We start from the raw sequence: 20890 nt of genomic DNA, 5'->3' as shown, positions 1-20890 counted from the left end.
CAAACACATTGATTGATACTGTTAAAATTATTATATTGATCTGATATTTCTAAATTATTGTATGTTTTATATTGTAGACCTAATGAGTGATTTAATCTTTTAAACTCAGTTATATAGTATTTTAGTGTGATAGTAAAATGTAAGAGAGACTCAGAAGTGTGTACAAATATAATTAGTTTCTTTTGGTCAGCTTTATACATCTCTGGGTGGCCTTTTGAGAATTTGCAAGGTTTTAGTTCTTGGGAATGTGTAGGCACTAGGACAAGTTACTTTTTCCTGTGGCTTCTTCTTTCTTTTAAAATGTCTTTGTGGGTAGCTTACTGAGCTATTCAAACATACTTGTATAGCCATAAGGTGAAGATGAATGTTTTGACTTAGAAACTTTCTCAAGTTAGAATTTAGAGATTATTTTGATATTTGGTCACTTCACCTTTTCTTTTGTCAAAAAAAGAAAGTAGAGCAAGTTCTCCGAACATTGTAATTTGTATATGACATCAACATTTATTCAAATGAATTTGAGTAACCAGAGTTGTGATACCAAATCATCTCTGGAATTTCAAACTGAAAACAGAAGGATCCTTGTTACACATCATGGCGATCTGCAAATCAATTACCTCAGTCATATCCACTAACATGTTTGGTTTTCATCTACATCTGTCTTACATTCTTAGTTCAAAAAAGGGGACCCATGGATTTAAGAGAAGAAATTAGCTCTTTGGGATTCTAAGAATGACTATGATGTTATTCAACTTTGCTTTACTCAAGTGGTTACCTACATATTAAATAAGCATGCAAAAATGTGCCATTCAAAGTATAGACTGCTCATGGGCAATTCTCTGACAAAAAAAAACTGGATATGGTTTTATTCCTGTTATACTTTCTTTTTTTTTTTTTTAAGGACTTTATTTATTTGAGGGAGAAAGAAGCCGGGAAGGGGGGGCAGGCATGGGTGGGCAGAGGGAGAGGGACAAGCAGACCCCCTCTGAGCAAGAAGCCCGATGTTGTACTCGATTCCAGGACCCCAAGATAATGACCTGAGCCAAAGGCAGATGCTTACCTGACTGAGCTACCCAGGTGCCCCTGTTATACTTCTTTTCTTAAAATACGTAAAGGGCAAAGTGTTTTTTGAATTTCAAACATTGCTAACATCTTATTCCCTGATTTATTTTAGATTGTTGTAATGTCAAGATTTGGCAGAAAAAAGTTACTTTTGAGACGAGAGGAGAGACCTCCTAAACCACCACCACCCTCATCCATAGCCGTGAGGGCCTGGAGAGAAATACAGACAGGATAGTTTACATTCATTAATACTTTATACTCTCACAAAAACCCCTACTGAATGTGTTTCTGCAATGTCAAATAAGGCATCATGTTAGTGCATCTGAAGCTATGTTTTCAAAGTGTTTGGAAGCTTTTTTGTAACTGGACTTTTTTGGTCTTTTTTTTCTTCTAGCTGTACAATATTTACTTTACCCTCTCTCTCCACGAACAGGAGAAAATGATTAAAAAAGAGATAAGCGTGTATCAACAAACTCAGGCCATTTTATACAAGAGTTTTCTTAAACAATGGAGAATGAAAAAAGAGAGCTTATTGGTATGGTTCACAATATCTATTTTTCCATATTTAGTAAATGAAAATCCATCATTTAGTATTCTATTTTTATTGCTTTTTTATATTCACAAATTCCATAGGTTAGTTGATTTGGAGTTCTAAATACAATATTTTACAAATATTGCAGAATAAGACATATTACAGAAAAGGATAGTATTTCTGGCAAATTGATGAAATTAACTAAAGAACTCATATGGCAGCTCCTGAAAAACAAAGTAATATTTTATTAAATAGAACTAGCCATTCTCCAAATAATTACTCCATTTGGATCTTGTGGAGTCATTCTGATTTACTTTAAGCCAACTTCTGTTAGGAAAAAAAATAGATTTTAAATGAGTAAATGATTGCACTCTACTGGGGACATTTTGATTAAGATTCTATTAATTGGGAGGGCTGAGGAAAAAAATTCTATGACGAAAAATTAGGGAAATTTTTTGAGGATCTCTTTTCAAGACTATGCTTTTTTGTAAACATAGAGTGGCTTTAGGGAGCTAGACTTCTGATTGTCAGTATCTTTGCATTCTGTTGAGTTCCTAGCATAAGGACATGGACATTACGTCCAAGAGATTTGCTATATTTCCTTGAAATATGTCTGGGGCTGTCTTGGCCACATCGAGGCTGTATTCTGTTTAAAAATAGCGAATAACATTTCCATGGGAGCTAGCAGAGTTCACATACTCTTTTCATTCTCTGCAATAGCTCTTGAAGCAATTCAGTTTGAATATTTTAGCTGTTATGTTGATGGAGGGTACATTTATAATCATCACCCACTAGAATTTTAAAAGAACTTATCAAAAATGTTTTAAATCTCAAAATGTAGAAATACTGGTCCAATAAAGCCACATCCTATCCTATTCACCCACGACCCAAATTTGACAAGTGTTAACTTCTTGCCATCTTTGCTTCATCTCTGTCTCTCCTCTTTCAAGATATATGACACTTGACTGTCATACTTGAGCTAGAATCTACAAAAATTAAACACTATATAACCACTAATATACTTCACAAAATTAGAAAATTGCATATAATCATCTCATTTCAAGTTCAATTTCCTAAACTTCCTGAAAATTTCTTTTTAAAAAAAGATTATTTATTTGAGAGAGAGAAAGAATGAGAGTGAGCACAAGTGGGAGGGACAAAGGGAGAGGGAGAGAGAATCTCCAGCAGACTGTCCGGAGCGCAGAGCCCACACATGGCTTGATCTCACAACCCTGAGATCACAACCTGAGCCAAAACCAAGAGTTGGGACGCTTTACAAGCTACACCACCCAGGTGCCCTGAAAAATACTTTCAAAGTTGGTTTTGATAAGCCTGGAACCAATGAGACCATCTCATATCTTGTTGAATATTCATTTTTTTTTTTAAAAAGATTTTATTTATTTGACAGAGAGAAAGCCAGAGAGGGAACACAAGCAGGGGGAGTGGGAGAGGGAGAAGCAGGCTTCCCGCAGAGCAGGGAGCCTGATGTGGGGCTTGATCCCAGGACCCCAGGATCATGACCTGAGCTGAAGGCAGACGCCTAACGACTAAGCCACCCAGGTGCCCCAATATTCATGTTTTGTATTTATCTCATTCCTTCTTCATGCTGTCATTTAACTCATTCCTTTGCCTTTTTACATTTCTTTAAACAGAAAATTAGATTGAAAGACAGGATTAACTTCAGGTTGAACATTTTTGGCAGGAATATCTCATATGTGATGCTAGTTCAGCCCAAATATTCATGTTTTGCCCTTGACAGTGTTTGTATACTGCTAGAGAAAAATCAGTGAAGTTAGCATTGTCCTCATAAAAATGTCACAGCCTTATTCCATGTTTGGAAGGATGAATATTTTTGAAAGATATGGCTACACTATGAAAATGAATACCTTTTCCTTCTCCATGTAGACATTGTCCTAGGTAAGATTTAAATACTGTGTTAAAGTTAATAAAAATCTTAGAACATAATACATGAAATTATTAAAAAGTCTTTAAAAAGGTCATATATTGGACTTCAGAGGTTTCCGAAGTTTCCGTTAGTAATGGATCAATTAACCACTTATTGGGTGGATTACTTCTGCAGATTTTGAACTCATCCATTATGAATTTTTTGAGCTCAATTCTAAGGAGTGTTCTTGACTCCAAAGAACCTGTAGGTGGACTGTAACTTCACTTGTTATTTTTGTACTCTGATTATTTGCATGCAATTTATTTCTACTGGCATAGTATTTCCATGTGATAGAAATTAGTACTCTTGGCAGGAAAAAAAAACCCACCAAATTCTTAAGTATTTCCATTGATTATTTTAAATATTTTTTCTTTTTAATTTTTTAATTACTTTAATCACCAAGGTAATAGCCACCCTAAAAAAAGCTAAGCAATAAAAACTGAAGAAAAAAGAAGAGAGCTTTTGCTTTTATCCTAGCCACACCTTCCTCCCTACCATACCTCCCATTTAAATTTGTCTGTATCTTTCTAGGATAATATGTACACCTGGTCACATATATAGACATATATTTTCATATATGTATATAGGCACACAGATTCAGTTTCTTTACTAAAATGCGATCACACTAAAAAAATGCTGCAAATGGGTTTTTTTTAAAGATTGATTTTAGAGAGAGTGGGGGAGGGGCAGAAGGAGAGGGAGAGACAATCTCAAGCAGTCTTCCCACGGAGCACAGGGCCCGATGTGGGGCTCGATCTCACGACCCTGAGATCATGACCTGAGCTGAAACCAAGAGTCGTACGCTCAACTGACTGAGCCACCCAGGCGCCCCTGCAAATGGTTTTTAAAAGACATGTCATTTATATCTTTTCACATATTTACATTGAGCCTAAGACAATAGAATAGACTTTCAATACCTAATTTAGAGACACCTACTTAGGGATAGTGTGTGACACCAATAAACCTAAATAATTGCAACTTGATTTTATGTTCTCTAGTGATGAGTTGATATGATTATTGATTTTTTTCATACATGGCAGGAAGAACAATCATGAGGATTGCTGATAAAGAAATGATGGATACGGTACTTTCAGAAAACCATCATGAAGTGGTGGGAATTGTGTTTAATGATACTTTTTCATATCAGCTGAAGTTTATTTGGGGATATGAAATCCCAAATATGGAAGAAAACTCTGAACACGCAGGTAACTATATAAGAATTGATTCAATCTTTTTTGCTACTTCATCAAATCCCCAGTTGGGAATGACTGATAGAAACATTAATAAAGTCAAGAAACGAAGTAATATACTTTTTATTCCTCAACTTAGTGATCAGTCTTTTGGCCAACATTCAATAATACGCTTCTTTCTTCCAGTTTTGCAGAATGCTTTAAAAATGCTCTAGATTGTATAATCATGGGCTCTGAACAGGCATGTAGATATTTCCACTTTAGAGTCAAAGTTAAGGTTTTAATTCCATTGATTGATTCCATTGTATAATGACAGGCACATTTTTCTCCTTCCTTAAAGAACACTGTTGGGATTCTGATGATAAAATTTTTTGTTACATGACAAGATACTGGCAAAATGGGTTTGTGGCATTTCAAACTGCAATTAATGCTGCAATTATAGAAGTAAGTGCCTTACTTAAGTAATCTATTTTATACTTTCTGTATTTTCTCTGTATCTTCAGTCTCTACCTCTTCCTCCTCTTTACCCCTACACTCTTAGGAGATTATGCTCTGCCTCTTATTCTCAGAGAAAGAAGAAACTGATGGGAATATCCCCACTTCCCAACATAAACCCTGCTAAACTACAGACCTACTACTCACTACACCCATCCTTTTCTTTCTGCCTCATCTCATGTCCTTCATCAATTCACAGGCTGGATCCTGTTCCTTCCAACATTATTAGTAAGGTTGCACAATGGATCTTCCCTTCTGTCTCCTCCTTTTTCAATTTTCCCCTTTCAACTAGATTCTTCTCTTTGGGATTGAAAAGTATTGATTTCCTCACATATTATCAGGACCTTTCCTTCAGCTCCCTCCACAGCTAAGTGTCTTGAAAGGGTTGCCTTCCCTTAGGCTCCATTCAACTCAGAACTGTTTCTGTCCCCATCCACACCACCCAAATGGCTTTTTCTGAGGTCGGTAACCACTCCCATGTCAATTAACAACTGACATTTTTCATTCCTTATTTTACTTGACCTTTTCACTAAGTAATGTAGCCTTCACCTGATTTTCATGCACTTTTCTAGCCTTTCCTTCTCAGTCTTCTTGCCACCTTATCCAGCTTCACACTCATGCTTCTTTAAATCTGTAGTTCCACAAGTTTCTAACCTAGGCATCTTTCCCCATCCTATATACTTTCTCTAAACAATGTTATTTATTTCCATAACTTTAATTACGATTTACATGCTGATAACTCTAAGTACCCCACTTCAACTTGTAGACCAGCAAACTTGTTCTGTAAGGGGCCAGGTAGTAAATATTGTAGGCTCCGGGGGCCAAACTTTTTTATGGTACCTATTCAACTCAGCTGTTTTAACATGAAAGAAACCATAGACAGTACATAAAGAAATGAGTATGGCTCCATTCCAATAAAAACTTTATTTACAAAGGCAGGTGGTGGACTAGATTTTGTCCATGGACTGTAGTTTTGCTAACCTCTGCCGTAGTTCCATGTATCTGACTATTTGCTGAATGTCTCTACTTTGATGCTTCCTAAACGATTTAAACTAGTATGTTCAAAACTGAATGCGGGTGTTTTTATCTTCATGTGGCTGAGTCTTTTAAAAATGTTCCTATCTTAATGAATGCTAAGGCTACCCACCTAGGTGATCAATTAATTAAAAACTAAGGAATTATCAGAGAAAATTTCCTCCGCCTTACCCATTACCTCCAATCTCTCACCCAGCCCTGTTAATCCTAAACTGAAATCCACGTGCTTCTCAACTCTGCCACCAGCACTAGTCCAAGCCATTACCATCTTTTGCCTGAACTGTGGGAGTAGTTTATTTCTCTAGCCTCCTCTCTCTCCCTCCTTTCCTCCCTCCCTCTCCCCCTGTCAGTTTTGCTTCAGGGACCTCCTTCCTGTGCCTCCAATGCACTATACCCCTTCCTTCCTTTGCAAATGCTGTTTCCTCTGCTCAGATTTTTCTTCTCCATCCTCAACTTCCCTCCCTGCCCAAGCTTTGTTTAGGTAAGATCACTGTATAAATAAACGTCATTTCTTTAGGGAAGCCTTCCCTATTTTTGTTCTCAGAACACCCTCTACTTCTCCTTTAAAGCAGTTCCTCAATGATAATCAAACTATTGATTGCACAATGGGTTGTTTGATGTCTCACCTTCCTTCTCTGCTCTACCATGAGATGTAAAGCTCCATGAGAGTGAGGAGTGTTCCTGTGGATCGCTGCTATCTCTCCACCACCCATCACAGTATATTGGGCATGACAGACGTCTAGTAATTTTTTAAATGACTCTTATAAGTAATGTCAGCATTACTAATACCAGAAGTCATCAAGAATGTTCTAATGGGGGAGATGAACCATGAGAGACTATGGACTCTGAGAAACAAACTGAGGGTTCTAGAGGGGAGGGGGGTGGGAGGATGGGTTAGCCTGGTGATGGGTATTAAAGAGGGCACGTTCTGCATGGAGCACTGGGTGTTATACGCAAACAATGAATCACGGAACACTGAATCAAAAACTAATGATACAATGTATGGTGATTAACATAACATAAAAAAAAAGAGGTAGAATTAACACCCCCAAAAAAGAATGTTCTAATGATGTTAATAGTTCACCATATTTTTAAATGATGAAATATATAAGTACTGAAAATGAAACAAAATGTGTATGGTTTTCTAATATATTTTTCTATAGTTAATGTAATGAATTTGTTTAACATCCCAATTTAGGTCACAGTAAATCATTCTGTGATAGAACAGCTGACATCAGTTATTGGAATCAATATGAGGATGCTGCCTTTCATTTCTAACGGAGAAATCATAAATACATGGTTTACTTTTATTTGTATGGTTTATTTCTCCCATGTTGTGTATCTCCCTTCATTAAATGTTACACGGGAAAGAAAAAAGTTTAAGAAACTGATGACAGTGTTGGGTCTCCGAGAGTCAGCATTCTGGTGAGTTAAGTTGCTTTCTTGCCTGTGTATCACACATTAATAAACAAAGAAACCCATTAGATTATAAAAGAAATTCGATGCTTTCAGGAGTTTGTTTTTTGCATGCATTCAATTTAATTAGCTTACCCGTATTACATTTTAAGATGCTGGCGGTAGAAATGAAGTAAGGATTGTGCTTACATTTCCTTGAATTGAAGAATAGAAATATGGTGCTTGTATCTGTTAGCTGTTGCCAGAAAGATGCTGCATAAAACACCACCCCAAACCCAGTAACCTCAAACAGCACTCATTTATTCCTTCCCATTTGTCTGTGGCGTGAGTGGAGTCTGGCGGACCTAGTCTGGGCTCGGTTGGGCTTGGATCCAAGTTACAGGTTGCATCAAGCCTGCCCCGTGTGGTTTAATCCCCCGTGGGTCAGCAGCATACCTGGACACATTCTTCTCCTTCAGTCACAGAAGTGCGTGAGGGCAAGTCTTGCTGCACCACGCATTTCAAGCTCCTTCTCAAGTCACATTTGATAAAATCCCATCGGTTAAAGCAAGTCATGTGGACAAATCCAAAGTCAAGGGGCAAAAAAGTATATTCTGCCCACCGTAAAGCCAAAGCAAGTCAAAGAGCCAAGCCCAGGATCAGTGATACGGATAATTCTATCCCTTCATGGAAGGGAAGCAGGGAAGAAGGGATTGAAAAATTTGAACATTAAACTAATTTGCCATAATGTTATTAAAGCCAATTCATGCAGTTAGTCAATAAAGATGTTCTTTGGGTAAGACTAAGGATTGGATGAGACAGTATCTTTAATCTGCTTAGCACAGACAGTGTTGCTGCTTGTAAGGCACAAGACAGAGTAAAATGAATCTGTCTCTCCATTTATCTATTGTCCCTTTCCCCATAGACTTTGAGAGAGTATACAATAATAACAGTAATAGTAGCAAACACTGAACTTACTGTATTCAGGGACCACTCACAGTTTATAGTGCTGTTATTTCACAAGAAAACCAAGGCACAGAAAAGTTAAGATTTTTGCCTAAGAAACCCCTTTCTTTCAGACACTGTGCTACATAACTCAAAAAGATGAGTAAAATGAAATTAGTGACAAGGTGATATTTTTCCCTTGGTAGAAAAAGCTGTTTGTGAAATGTGCCAACAGAAATGCATACCATATTGTCTTCAGTGTTTTTGAGATAAACATTACATTTGGATCCAATTTGCTAAGTACCTCAAATTGAGAAAAAACACAGCTCGAAAGTTTTCCTGATAGACAACTGTCCAAGTTAGCAGGGTTTACACTGGCTGGAGATTTTTAAAAAATAGTTAATATTGCATGCTATTGGGGAGAGTGTCTTCAAATACAAGGAAAAGAGATTTTTAAAATGAAATAATACGCATAAAAAAAGTATGGCTTTGACAATTTAACTTTGAAGAAAATACCCCAATAACTGGGGTAAAACTGATATATTTCTCATAAAGTCTCCACAGTTCTTGTATATTTTACCCTCTTCCACTTTCTTCCTGATTGCACACAAATTTTGCTATAATCTACTTAACCCAAATAAGGCTCAAGAATGCAGAATTTTCAATTTTCAACAACAACAACAACAAAAGAATGCAGAATTTTCAAAGGATCTCAAGAGTAATTTCTTATATAAAACATTGTGAATAGATCATGAGAATTATTTATAATAATCACTTTCCAACTATACATTTCTGTTATGTGAAATTCTAGTAATTTCAGTTCAGAACAGAAACAGTTCTGTTTCATAGAACTGAAACAGTTAAGAGAATTTGGTTTAAATATACATGAATTATGATTAGCTCCTATTGGGGCAAACTATTTTTTTAAGAGGGTGGAACAGGAAAATAAAGAGATAAAGCAAATGATTGAAAACAGAATTTTTTGCTTAACTTTTTCCTTTATTAGATAATTAACTGTTTGCCTAACGTTCTGCAAAGATGACTGATTTTTTAAAATACCATTAAAAACTCATGGATCTAAACATGTCTAATATGTTTCAAGCCATTGTAATTATTATTCTTACTGAAGCTCAGATTGTCCCATCTTTGGTCAAAGGGAGCTGAAGGTTGGTTTCTGATTCTTTTTGACAAGATTCTAAGTGGGTTTTGAAAAAAATAGATTCCTTGCTATTTTGTGTGGCAAGATTTCTTTTAGTTAGAAAAAGTATTTCAAGAGCATTGTATACCAGAAATATTTTTTGATATTGGATTGGTCATTGTTTCTAGCCTTTTTCAATAGCAGAGATAGAATCATGATATATTTTCTACATTTTGTATACAGAATAACATACACATATTAAAGATAAATGCCTTATGAATTCACACTGATATTTATAATTTATAATTCAAATATAGTACTATAGAGTTTTACGTAGCCTCCCCCATATTACAACTATATTTCCTTTCCTATGTACTGAGAATTCTGGTTCTCCAGGAGAGATACAGAGAATCTGAGAATTAGAACATCCCTGTTACTCACTTGTTTTATCCAGAAATATACATATGTCTAACAATACTAATAATATTATTTCAATATAACTGAAAGCAGTTAAAGTACTTTTTTCCCCACATGCTCTCCCAATCCTCCCAGTTGTTTATGGTTTACTGAATGTGTACTGACATGGTGCAGACCACTCTTTCTCCTTTTAAAACATCATTTAGTCTTAGCTTTTCAGGTAACTACAGTTTTTTTTAATTAAACATTTTTTATTTTGGGTAGATACATACTCAGTTTTAAGAACTAGATTGCATGTACGCTTTACCCAGTTTCCCCCAATGATAACATCTGCAAAACTGTCATACGATATCACGGTCTCACTGTGGACATTGATACAGTTAAGATACAGTTAAGATACATTGTTGCATCATTATAGATTCCATCAACTCTCTTCCTTATCCCCCATTTCTAACCCCTGCTAACCACCAATCTCTTCACCATGTCTATAATTTTGACATTTCAAGAATGCTATATAAATGGAATCACATAACCTTTGGGGCTTTTTTTTTTTTCCCCCACTAAGTACAATTCCCTGGCACTTCATCCAAGTTTGTATTTATCAGTAGTTTGCTTCTTTTTATTGCTAAGAACTGTTCCATGGTAGCAATATCTCTGTTTGATTCGTTGTTCAACCTTTGAAAGAGGTAGGAGTTGTTTCCAGTTTGGGAGCATTACAAATAAAGCTACTGTGAACATTGATGTCCAGGTATTCTTAGGAACATAAGTTTTCATTTCTCTGAGGTAAATGCCCAATGGTATAATTTCTGGATTGTATCGTGGTTTAGTTTTATAAGAAACTGTTGAACTGGTTTCCAGAGTAGATACACCATTTTATATTCCAACCAGCAATGTATAAATGACAAAAGCATAGAAAATAATTGTATTTGACTTGGTTTATGTTTTCATACATATATTGGAATTTACATATGTCTAATATTCTTATTAATTCATTGAACATAATAGTCCATTTTTCTTACTTCTTTTCTTCTCCTTAACTAATCTTCATACTTCATGCTCTCTTTACTTCAATCTATGACCAGCTCTTTTGGGAAAAATTATTATTAATTATTAGAAGTAGATGTTTTAATATATGAAAGATTTACCCTAGCTTCAAAAAATTAATTGAATAAGATTGTTAGGTGTTTAGTTTTGTAAAAGATTTTTAAAATTTCAAATTGAATGAGAGCATGAGAGAGGAAAACCATGATCTTTTTTTATTGGGATATAATTGATATATAATATTATATTAGTTTCAGGTGAAAAACAGAGAGATTCAATATTTGTATATATTGTGAAATGATCACCACAATAAATCTAGCTAACATCTATCATCCACACAGATTTATAATTCTTTTCTTGTGATGAGAACTTTTAAGATCTGCTCTCTTAACAACTTTCAAAAAGATAATACAATATTATTAACTATAGTCACTGTGCTGCACATTACATTCCCATGTTTTATTTTATAACTTGTTTGTGCTTTTTAATCACCTTCACCCATTTCGCCTTCTCCCCACCCCCGCCTCTGGCAACCACCAAACTGTTCTCTGTATCTATGAGTTTGTTTGTTTATTTTAGATTCTGTGTATAAGTGAGATTATATGATATTAATCTTTGTCTATTTTATTTTTTTTTAATGTTTTTTTTTTATTTATTTATTCATGAGAGTCAGAGAGAGAGAGAGAGAGAGGCAGAGGCAGAGGGAGAAGCAGGCTCCCCGCCTAGCAGGGAGCCCGATGCGGGACTCGATCCCGGGACCCCGGGATCATGACCTGAGCCGAAGGCAGACGCTTAACCATCTGAGCCACCCAGGCGCCCTCTTTGTCTATTTTAACTTAGCAAATGCCCTCAAGTTCCATCCTTGTTATTGCAAATAGCAAGATTTCCTTCTTTTTTGTGGCTGAATTAATATTCCATTGTGTGTATATCAATATCGTATCACTTTTTTTTTTTATCTTTTCATCCATTGATGGACACTTAAGTTGCTTCTGTGTCTTGGCTATTGTAAATAATGCTGCAGTAAACATGGGGGCACATATATCTTTTTGAATTAGGGTTTTAATTTCTTTCAGATAAATACCCAGAAGTGGAGGGGTGCCTGGTTGGCATGGTCGGTTAAGCATCCATCTCTTGGTTTCAGCTCAGGTCATGATCTCACGGTGGTCGTGGGATCGAGCCCTGCGTTGGGCTTCCCACTCAGTGTGGAGTCCACCTCAGATCCTTTCTCCCTCCCCGTCTGCTCCTCGCCACTTGCGCTCCCTCTGTCTCAAAGAAATAAATACAATCTTTAAAAAAAAAAATACCCAGAAGTAGAATTGCTAGATCATTTGGTAGTTCTATTTGTAATTTTTTGAGGAATCTCCTTACTAGGAAAATTATAATCATTTAAGCTTACTGTTTGTATACATGAAAATGCTATTTACATGTGATAGTAAAACAATTTATGTACTGCACAAAATGATATAAAAGGGTTCCAAATGCACCATCTGCACAAAGTTCCACACTTGAGCTGAAAGCCCTATGTAAATTTAGAGGGTACTTGACAATTTATTAGTGTGTTCGTGAAAGGTCAGTTTTTAAAAGTGAGAGCCATTTTCCTGTTTAAACATATCTTTCCATCTATTCCATCAAATTTTCAAAAACAACCATGCTTTGACCACTGTGACGCAGGATCCCTGTTTTACAGCTGTTAACTCCCAGGACACCTTTTGCTTTCCTTTAGTTTTGTGCTTTCTAGCTGCACTGTAGTATTCTAATTTCTAAAAACAATACCCTGAATGGTTAATGTCAAAAGCCATATAAGGATAAAAAATGAAATGAGCTTTCCTTATATCAGAGAGATTTCAATTAAACATTAAGAAAAATGTTATACCAAAAAGAATTTAGTATAAGAGAGTTTAAAGATGAGATTATTATATTTCCATTTCATATTTAGTCACTTGATTGAAAGAATCAGATTATGTGTAATATGAATTTTTAAATTCAACAATTGTAAAGTAATTATGATAACAGCTCAGCTAAAGAGTTCATACACAGTATCTTAAAACAACCGTATGAGGTAACTACCACAATTAATTCCAATTCATAGATGAGGGTGAGAAAGGAAAAGTCCTACCTATGACCTCATGGCTAGAAAGTGTAAAGCCACAGTTTTATAGTAAATTTGACTCTGTTGTGTTTGCTTTCAGAACTTGTACTCATAACTGTTGTGCATATTGCCTCTCCAAACATTTACCTGTCTGTGTGTGACATTCTGAAGTAGAACTTTGTTTCTACCATAGGCTCTCCTGGGGATTAATGTATGCTGGCTTCGTATTTATCCTGTCGATTTTTATGGCTCTGATCATAACATCTATCCAAATTGTAGTAATTGTTGGCTTCGTGGTGATATTCAAACTCTTTGTCTTATATGGCCTATCTTTGGTGAATTGGCAAAATGTATCTCTTAATTTGTTTCACATCTCAGATATATGAGTAAATGATGTTTCTTTACGATATCGGTATGGCATAGTCACTAATTTGATATCTTGTTTTCTGTATGTTTTGAGAAAGTTTTTGACAATGTGAGAAATTGATTATTGCTAAAAATGATTCTCAAAGGGACAAACATACCATTTGGAACTCTTCTTTCTTCCTTCAGATAGCATTGGCTTTCCTCCTGAGTGTGCTGATAAAGGATCCTATCCTTACTGGTTTGGTTGGGTTTCTCTTCACTGTATTTTGGGGATGTCTGGGATTCACTGTATTGTACAGACAACTTCCTTCATCTTTGGGATGGACTTTAGGTCTTTTTAGCCCCTTTGCCTTCACTGCTGGAATGGCCCAGGTAAAGAGCACAATGATTTTATGATTTTTTTATTTATTAGATTTTCAAAATTTTGAAAAGTTTGATAACTTCATGAAACTTAGTGATCAATCACCTTGTATTTTAAGAAGTTCTGCTGCATTCTCTTGTGAATTATCATCAAAGTAATAAGCAAAGCAGATAGATCATTTATAAAATCCCAGAAAATTTAAAGAAGAAAAATAATTGCCCATTATCTGACCCCTCAGTTTGTCTGATTTATGTCCCCATTTGAAGAGGCAGTAAAACGTGGAGATATGAGTAATAGTGAATAAGTAATAATGCATGAATCAGTCTCAGCTCTGCCCACGTACCAGCTGGGTAAACTTGGGCAAATCACTTGACTTCTGTAGCCTTCCTTTCTTCTTCGTAGAATGGGGATGTGTCAGTAGAAATCACCTCAATGGGGGTAAACGGGAGGGCTGACTGTATTATTCTTTACACATAATGCTAGAGCAGTTCCTGACACATGCTATGTGAATGTGAACTATTACCTTTCTTATCTTTAAAATGAATCTCTTCAAGTTTTCAATACTTATTTAATATCTGAGTGTTTCTGCAATATCTTATCCTTAGCATTTTTATATTTCCTTTATATGTCCTCCAGTTTCACTGCCCGCTCTTAGTTTCTCTTCCTACAATATGTTATTTTTGGCTCCTTGACCACTTCTCTATATTCCCTTCTTTAGAACTTATGTGGTAATCAATTAGTCAGTTAAATTTCTATTCTTCAGTTGTTTTACTTTCTCAGATAGCATTTCCCACTTTCATGACAATAATTTTATTTGTAAAAAGCAACACTACTACTAACAACTTCACTGTGCATTTTTGAAGAAAAAGCTATTAAAATATGAACTATATTTTTCTAGGCAGCACCATTTAATTAAAAAAAAAACCCTTTAGCCTTATAGGTTCATATTCTGTTATTTTATTCTTTTTAATCTCAGATTTTACACATGGATTATTACCTGATCGGTGTTATTTTTCCCAATCCGTCTGGAGAGTCATACATAATGATGGTTACTTTCTTCATTCTGGCACTTGATTCTCTTCTCTATTTGATATTAATGTTATATTTTGAGCGAGTTTTGCCTGGTAAATCATAGTGTGGTTACAGTTGAATTTAAGGCAATTCTGCTGCTTATAAGGTGATATCTTATAATTGTTTACTTGTAATTTAAGAAGCATTTCTGGTGGCAGAGGAAAGGAAACGGTCTCAAAATTAATAGAATCTCCTTATTTTCATCTCACTATTTAATGGTCTGACCAGAAATATTTGGTAAAAACATCTTAGTTAAAAATAACTTGTATTTCTTTTGGTTTTTCTCTTTTATAAAGATAGGGCACGTGTGCACGCGTGTGTGTGTATGTGTATGTGTGTTGGTTGGTGTGGAGAGAGAAGGAAACAACTCTAACAGTTATAGAACATGATGTTTTTTAGTGTTTGAATTGAACTCACAGACATTAAGATAGCTCATTAAACAGCTCTTGCTAGTATTTGGCTCTAGGAAACTTGTTCTTCTGCATCTCAAGAATATGAAGTAGGAAACAGTATAAAGTTAATGGATGACCTCTTCTTTTCTTTCTTTTTATGGGCCGATCAGCCTAACAAGAATGCTTTATAGAGTATCCTAAAAATTGGTAAAATAAACTCATAAAATTACATAAAATTAGTTAAAAATGGCTCTTAAATAATTATTGTTAAATTCCTATATAGAATGCATATATCATCCCAGGAACTAATATACTTACATTCCTTTCTGCCCACATAAAATCCACAAATTGTACTCATACATAATTCCTTCTTGTGCATCAGAATCTGAATAGGTCTATCCTTTTCAAACCCTGTTATTTTGGTGTCTTTCTTTAAACGTTTTCTAATTCAGGTATTCTGTTTTTAAAATATGTATAGTTTTCTTTTAGACTTTTATTTGTTTCATGTTCTTTATCTCCATTATACTATTATTTTAGGATTTTATCTCCTATGCCTCTTATTCGTTCCATTAATATAATTTCATTTTAAAATTTCATAATCTATCATTTTGAAATAATGCATTTCTTATGCACCCAGCAAATTGCTTTCAAAATTATTTTGCAAAATTATTGTGAATAAACTTCTTAAAAATAAATGAAATTTCTTCTTTGAACAAAATGTAGCATATAATACATGTAACCTCTGAAACCAAGTTAACATATGCCTTGCTGCAGGTCATAGACAAGAATCAGCACTCTAGTATCTGAATGATTAGATAATTTTACTGTCTCAAACCTGCAAAATGGAAATTAAAATCCCAGATCTGATCTCCTGGTGTACGCACTCATTCTCTTGTTCATACACATAGCAAAGGTCTTAAAAATTCCTTTTTGCTGAACCCTTAAAAGTGTCCCCAGCTAAACTGGAGCTAGGATCTTCTCTACTTTCTCATCATCTTTTTTCCTTTTGGAATTTCTTATTTTCTCTCTTGCCCATTGTTTATAACCCTTTGAATATAAATCAAGTCAATTTGTTTTTAGCCCATCAGGCCCCAGAGCCTAGTAGATAAAATTGAAACTCTTTCTTGGGAGTAGAGGAAGGCATAGTTAATGCTCCAAAGTTAATTTTCCTGTCACAACTCTGTGCCATATTACCTATTTGTCCTCTCCTAAAGTTTTGGGGTTTTTTTTCTACATTAAAATTTTTTTCTCCAATACTTCCATCTAAAATTTAATTTGTACTTTAATAGGTAATTATCCACTTTTTCTTCTGAGTTCTCCACTCATTCATAATTAGCTTACTTTTCAAATACTCCCCTAACCCCCACCCTCTACTACGGGAAGGCACAATAAGTAATATTTATTTCTGGGAAGAAGGAATTCAATTTTTTTCTGTTTCTAAGTATTCATATAATCAGAAAATTTTACCAATGAGTATTTAGTTCAGCATCTAGTACAAACCTCACATCTTAGATTTGCCAAAGCAGTGGTCTGGAGAGGTTATATGACTAGCCCAAGAACAAAGCAGAATTTGGATGAAAACTTTGAAACTGACTTTATTAATACTTCCCTTTTCGGTTTTCTTTTTCCACTGAATTCAATATTCATTATATTTAGTGTTTATTTCCTGTCTTTTGTCTCTAGAATGTAAGTCCTCCTGAGGGAAGGTATCTCTAAGCATCTAGAGCAGTCTTTGTTACATAGTAGGTCCTCAGTAAATTCCTGGTGAATTACATAAATGCATATATTTGTCTTCTTATTTTAACTTTCTTCAGGATAGACAATGTATTTTTCCATCTAGAGACCACCTGGTGCAAAAGCTCTCAATAAATATTTGATGAAGGAATACAAGAATGTCCTCTTTTTTTCCCTCAGCTTCAAACAAAAAATCTATTTCTTCTGTTCCTTCTTCTCCTCTTCCCCCTCCTCCTCCTCCTCCTCCTCTCCCTCCTCCTCCTCTTCCTCCTCAGTTTTTTTTTTTCCCCCAAAATTTGATTCAATCTCACTTCCCCTTACTTGGGTACAATATGTATTCTTTAACCCAAATTTTTATAAACATCTTTCAAATCCACATTTTTAGAGTAGGTTATATTTAAATGTTTTTACATTCATAATTCTTTTTCTGAATCAAAATTTCCCATAAAACTGATACTAATTGGATATCAGATTTAATCTGTTACCTATTTAATACATAACTGCTGATTAAGTTTATGTGGGTCAGCGGGCTGTGTCCTCAAGGCTTCCACAGTGAACATTGGAAACACAAAAATCAGTAATTAAATATAGTCTAGGAAGTGTGATAGGAGAGGATACCACGAGGTTCACTGATAGGGTAAGTCCTTGGGTTGGTGGGAGGAAAGAATTTCAGCTGCATTTAAAGGATAAGAAAGTTTACCTGGTGGACAAGAGTGCACAAAAAATTTTATGGTCAAAAGGAATAGCATGTGTGCCCAGCAATGGGAAACACCTATGGTGTAGGGGAAACGAAAAGTTATTAGGTAGAGCTAGTACATAGTTTGGGTGTCACATGTGGTTCTAGTATAGGAATTAATAACCAGCTAATAAGAAATTACAAAGAGAGATTTTTTTCCAAATACACGTCTGTGCACAGCTACACACACGGCCATATAGCTTGTAAAGATCCCAATGATCGGGGCACCTGGGTGGCTCAGTCAGTTAAGCGTCTGCCTTCGGCTCAGGTCCTGGGATCGAGCCCCACATCAGACTCCCTGCTCAGTGGGGAGTCTGCTTCTCCCTCTCTCTCTGCCTGCCGCTCTCCCTGCTTGTGCTCACTCTCTCTCTGTCAAATAAATAAATAAAATCTTTAAAAAAAAAAAGATCCCAGTGATGCTGAGGTTCACCTCCAGTTAAGTCCCTCTGTAGGTGCCTGCTCTTGCTAACTCCATAGATCACATGCAGAATTTGGGATTCTCTCCTCTAGTCAGGTCCAGTATTGGTGGTGACCTCTGACAACCTTTTCTCTTGTTTTTGTTGAAATGAGAAAAATAATGTGAAACTTATTTATATACCTTAATTCTTTCATTGGAAGTTAAGTCTTTCATATTGTGAGATTATAGCCTTTAAATATCTATACTTTTGTTGTGAAAATATTTTTTCTCTTTTGCAATGGTGATCATAGCAAGATGGGAGGTTTTTTAAATTGTCCTTAAAGAACACAGTATATTTATTTAAAAAAATATCATTCATCCAAGAAATCCAAAACCTTAGAACCATCAGTGCAGGAAATAGAGACAGATTGATATAATCTATGTAGGACCTTTCACTGATGAGATTTGTGTCTTAGGAAGATCGCTCTGACAGCTGTTTGGAGGATGGGTTCAAAGCAGGTGGACATCATAGTCTGTGTTAGAGAGGGGAGGGGACCAAATTGAGGACCAGTGTAATATAGAGGGGAGGACAGACTCAGGAGATACTTAGGAGATAGAAACAATCTGACTTGGTAGTTAGTTATATAGTAGATGGAGGAAGTGAGAAAGAGAAGGGGTGAGGGTGACTTTTGTTTCTGGTAACTTTTTGCCTTTCCAATGAAAGAATTAAGGTATATACTAAGGGGTAGAGAAAATGTCACTTAACTAGGTCAGCAGCTGCAAAACAGGAGTATCCAAAATTCATTCAATTTTTGCCATATTTTTTTAAATGCCTAAATAAATAAAGACAAATAGTGTAATGATCTCACTTATATGTGGAATCTAAAAAAACAAAACAAAACCCAGAAACAGAAAAGCCAAACCAAACTTATAGAAAAAGAGATCGGACTTAGAGCTGGAGGAAGCGGGAATTGGAAGAAGGATTTCAAAAGGTACAAACTCCCAGTTGTAAGGTAAATAAGTACTAGGGATGTCATGTACAACATGAAGACTGTAGTCAGCACCACTGTGTGATACGTGGGAAAGTTGTTAAGAACATAAATCCTAAGAGTTCTTATCACAAGGAGCACACTTTTTTCTTTTTATTCTTTTTGTTTTATTGTATCGAGATGATGGATGTTAGCTGAACCTATCGTAATAATCATTTTACAATATATGTAAATCAAACCATCATGCCTTAATCGTATACAGTTATAGAAGTCAATTATTTCTGAATAGAACTGGAAAAAGATCATTAATGTGTAGGAAAAAATTGGTATCAAGCTACACTAGGACAGATATCATTCTTTACTGATGTAGATGATTAATTCAATATCTAACTGTGTCTTGATTGATCAGATGAAGATGGCCGCCGGCATTCACCGTTGTTTTTCTTGAAGTCTTCATTTTGGTCGCAACATCAAAACACTCACTATGAAGTCTTTGAGGACAAAATAAATCCTGAGCATTCCTCTGTGACTCTTTTGAACCAATGCCTCCAGAGTTCCATGGAAAAGAAGCTATAAGATAACTAACAAATTATGTATACTTACAGGTAGAAGTTTAATAAACTAAGGTACAACAGAGCCAACCACAGGTCAAATGTTATAGATGATGTGTTTTTTGGAAGTTCCTTTCTTTCAGGTGTTTCTGCCATCATTCTAAACTTTCATTCATCATTTTAAAAGTAAGTATTTTTGATATTGTCAGCAGCAAAATTCAGTAGCCCTATTCATTTTCTTGTTCCTCTTCTTCTACTTTCTGTCCCCACCATTTATAATCTCTTTGCATTCTCTTCTAACACACACACACACACACACATTATGATATGTATGTATGTACATATATAGCATATAAAATAGACACATGTTTCTTAGATTATCTGCTTTTAGGGAGTGTATGGATTAAAGGTTTGAAGTCAAAAGATTTCTCTATAATTTAGTAGCTTGGTAACTTTTTGCTGAACCACGTGAGATCTCTAAACTTCATTTTCTTCGTTTCTAAGAAATGTGTAATATAATTCAACAGTACAATGACTTCTTCTTGAGGAATTTAAAGAATCAGTGCGATAATTAAATATGCCTGTTAGGTAACAGGAACTGGATAAATGTTAGTTATCTTTATCCATATGGATGTGGTTGATTGAAAGGGCATAGAAATAAGAAATAATGTAGAGAAAAGCATTGGTAAAGGTTTTAAGGAAAACCAGGAAGATGTATAGACAATGACTGCCTAATTCTTAATTTCATCATAATTTAGTGCATGCTTCTCTAGTGTTTGCTTATTTTATTGAAGGAGATTATTGAGAAATACTCCTAAATGACATTCCATTTATGTGAAGTTATTTTTTTGAAAGTGTATTCTGAGGACAAAATGGAACATAGTGATTACAATGTGCTCCATTGAATCCTGGCTTTACTGCTTGTTAACTGTGTGATCGCAGCTAAGTTACTTGCCATATCTCAGTTTCTGTATCTTAAAAATGGGCATGACACTGGTAATAAGTTTGTTAT

General features: G+C 35.2%; 1 protein-coding gene across 1 annotated transcript in view; it reads left to right on the top strand.

The window, feature by feature from the left end:
• Positions 1-1496: 1496 nt before the first annotated feature.
• ABCA10 (ATP binding cassette subfamily A member 10) overlaps positions 1497-20890 on the top strand; it is a 60089-nt gene continuing 40695 nt past the window's right edge. The window contains 9 exon segments of the mRNA XM_078066391.1: positions 1497-1594; positions 4577-4741; positions 5067-5170; positions 7455-7681; positions 13475-13616; positions 13834-14019; positions 14985-15132; positions 19737-19850; positions 19853-19900. Of these exon segments, the coding sequence (XP_077922517.1) occupies positions 1567-1594; positions 4577-4741; positions 5067-5170; positions 7455-7681; positions 13475-13616; positions 13834-14019; positions 14985-15132; positions 19737-19850; positions 19853-19900 (1162 nt within the window). The 5' untranslated portion in view covers positions 1497-1566.

This window comes from Halichoerus grypus, chromosome 2, assembly GCF_964656455.1.
Source record: "Halichoerus grypus chromosome 2, mHalGry1.hap1.1, whole genome shotgun sequence".
NCBI classification, from domain to species: domain Eukaryota; kingdom Metazoa; phylum Chordata; class Mammalia; order Carnivora; family Phocidae; genus Halichoerus; species Halichoerus grypus.
Note: the sequence above shows the minus strand (reverse complement) of the source record. Positions and strands in the feature narration are given on the sequence as shown.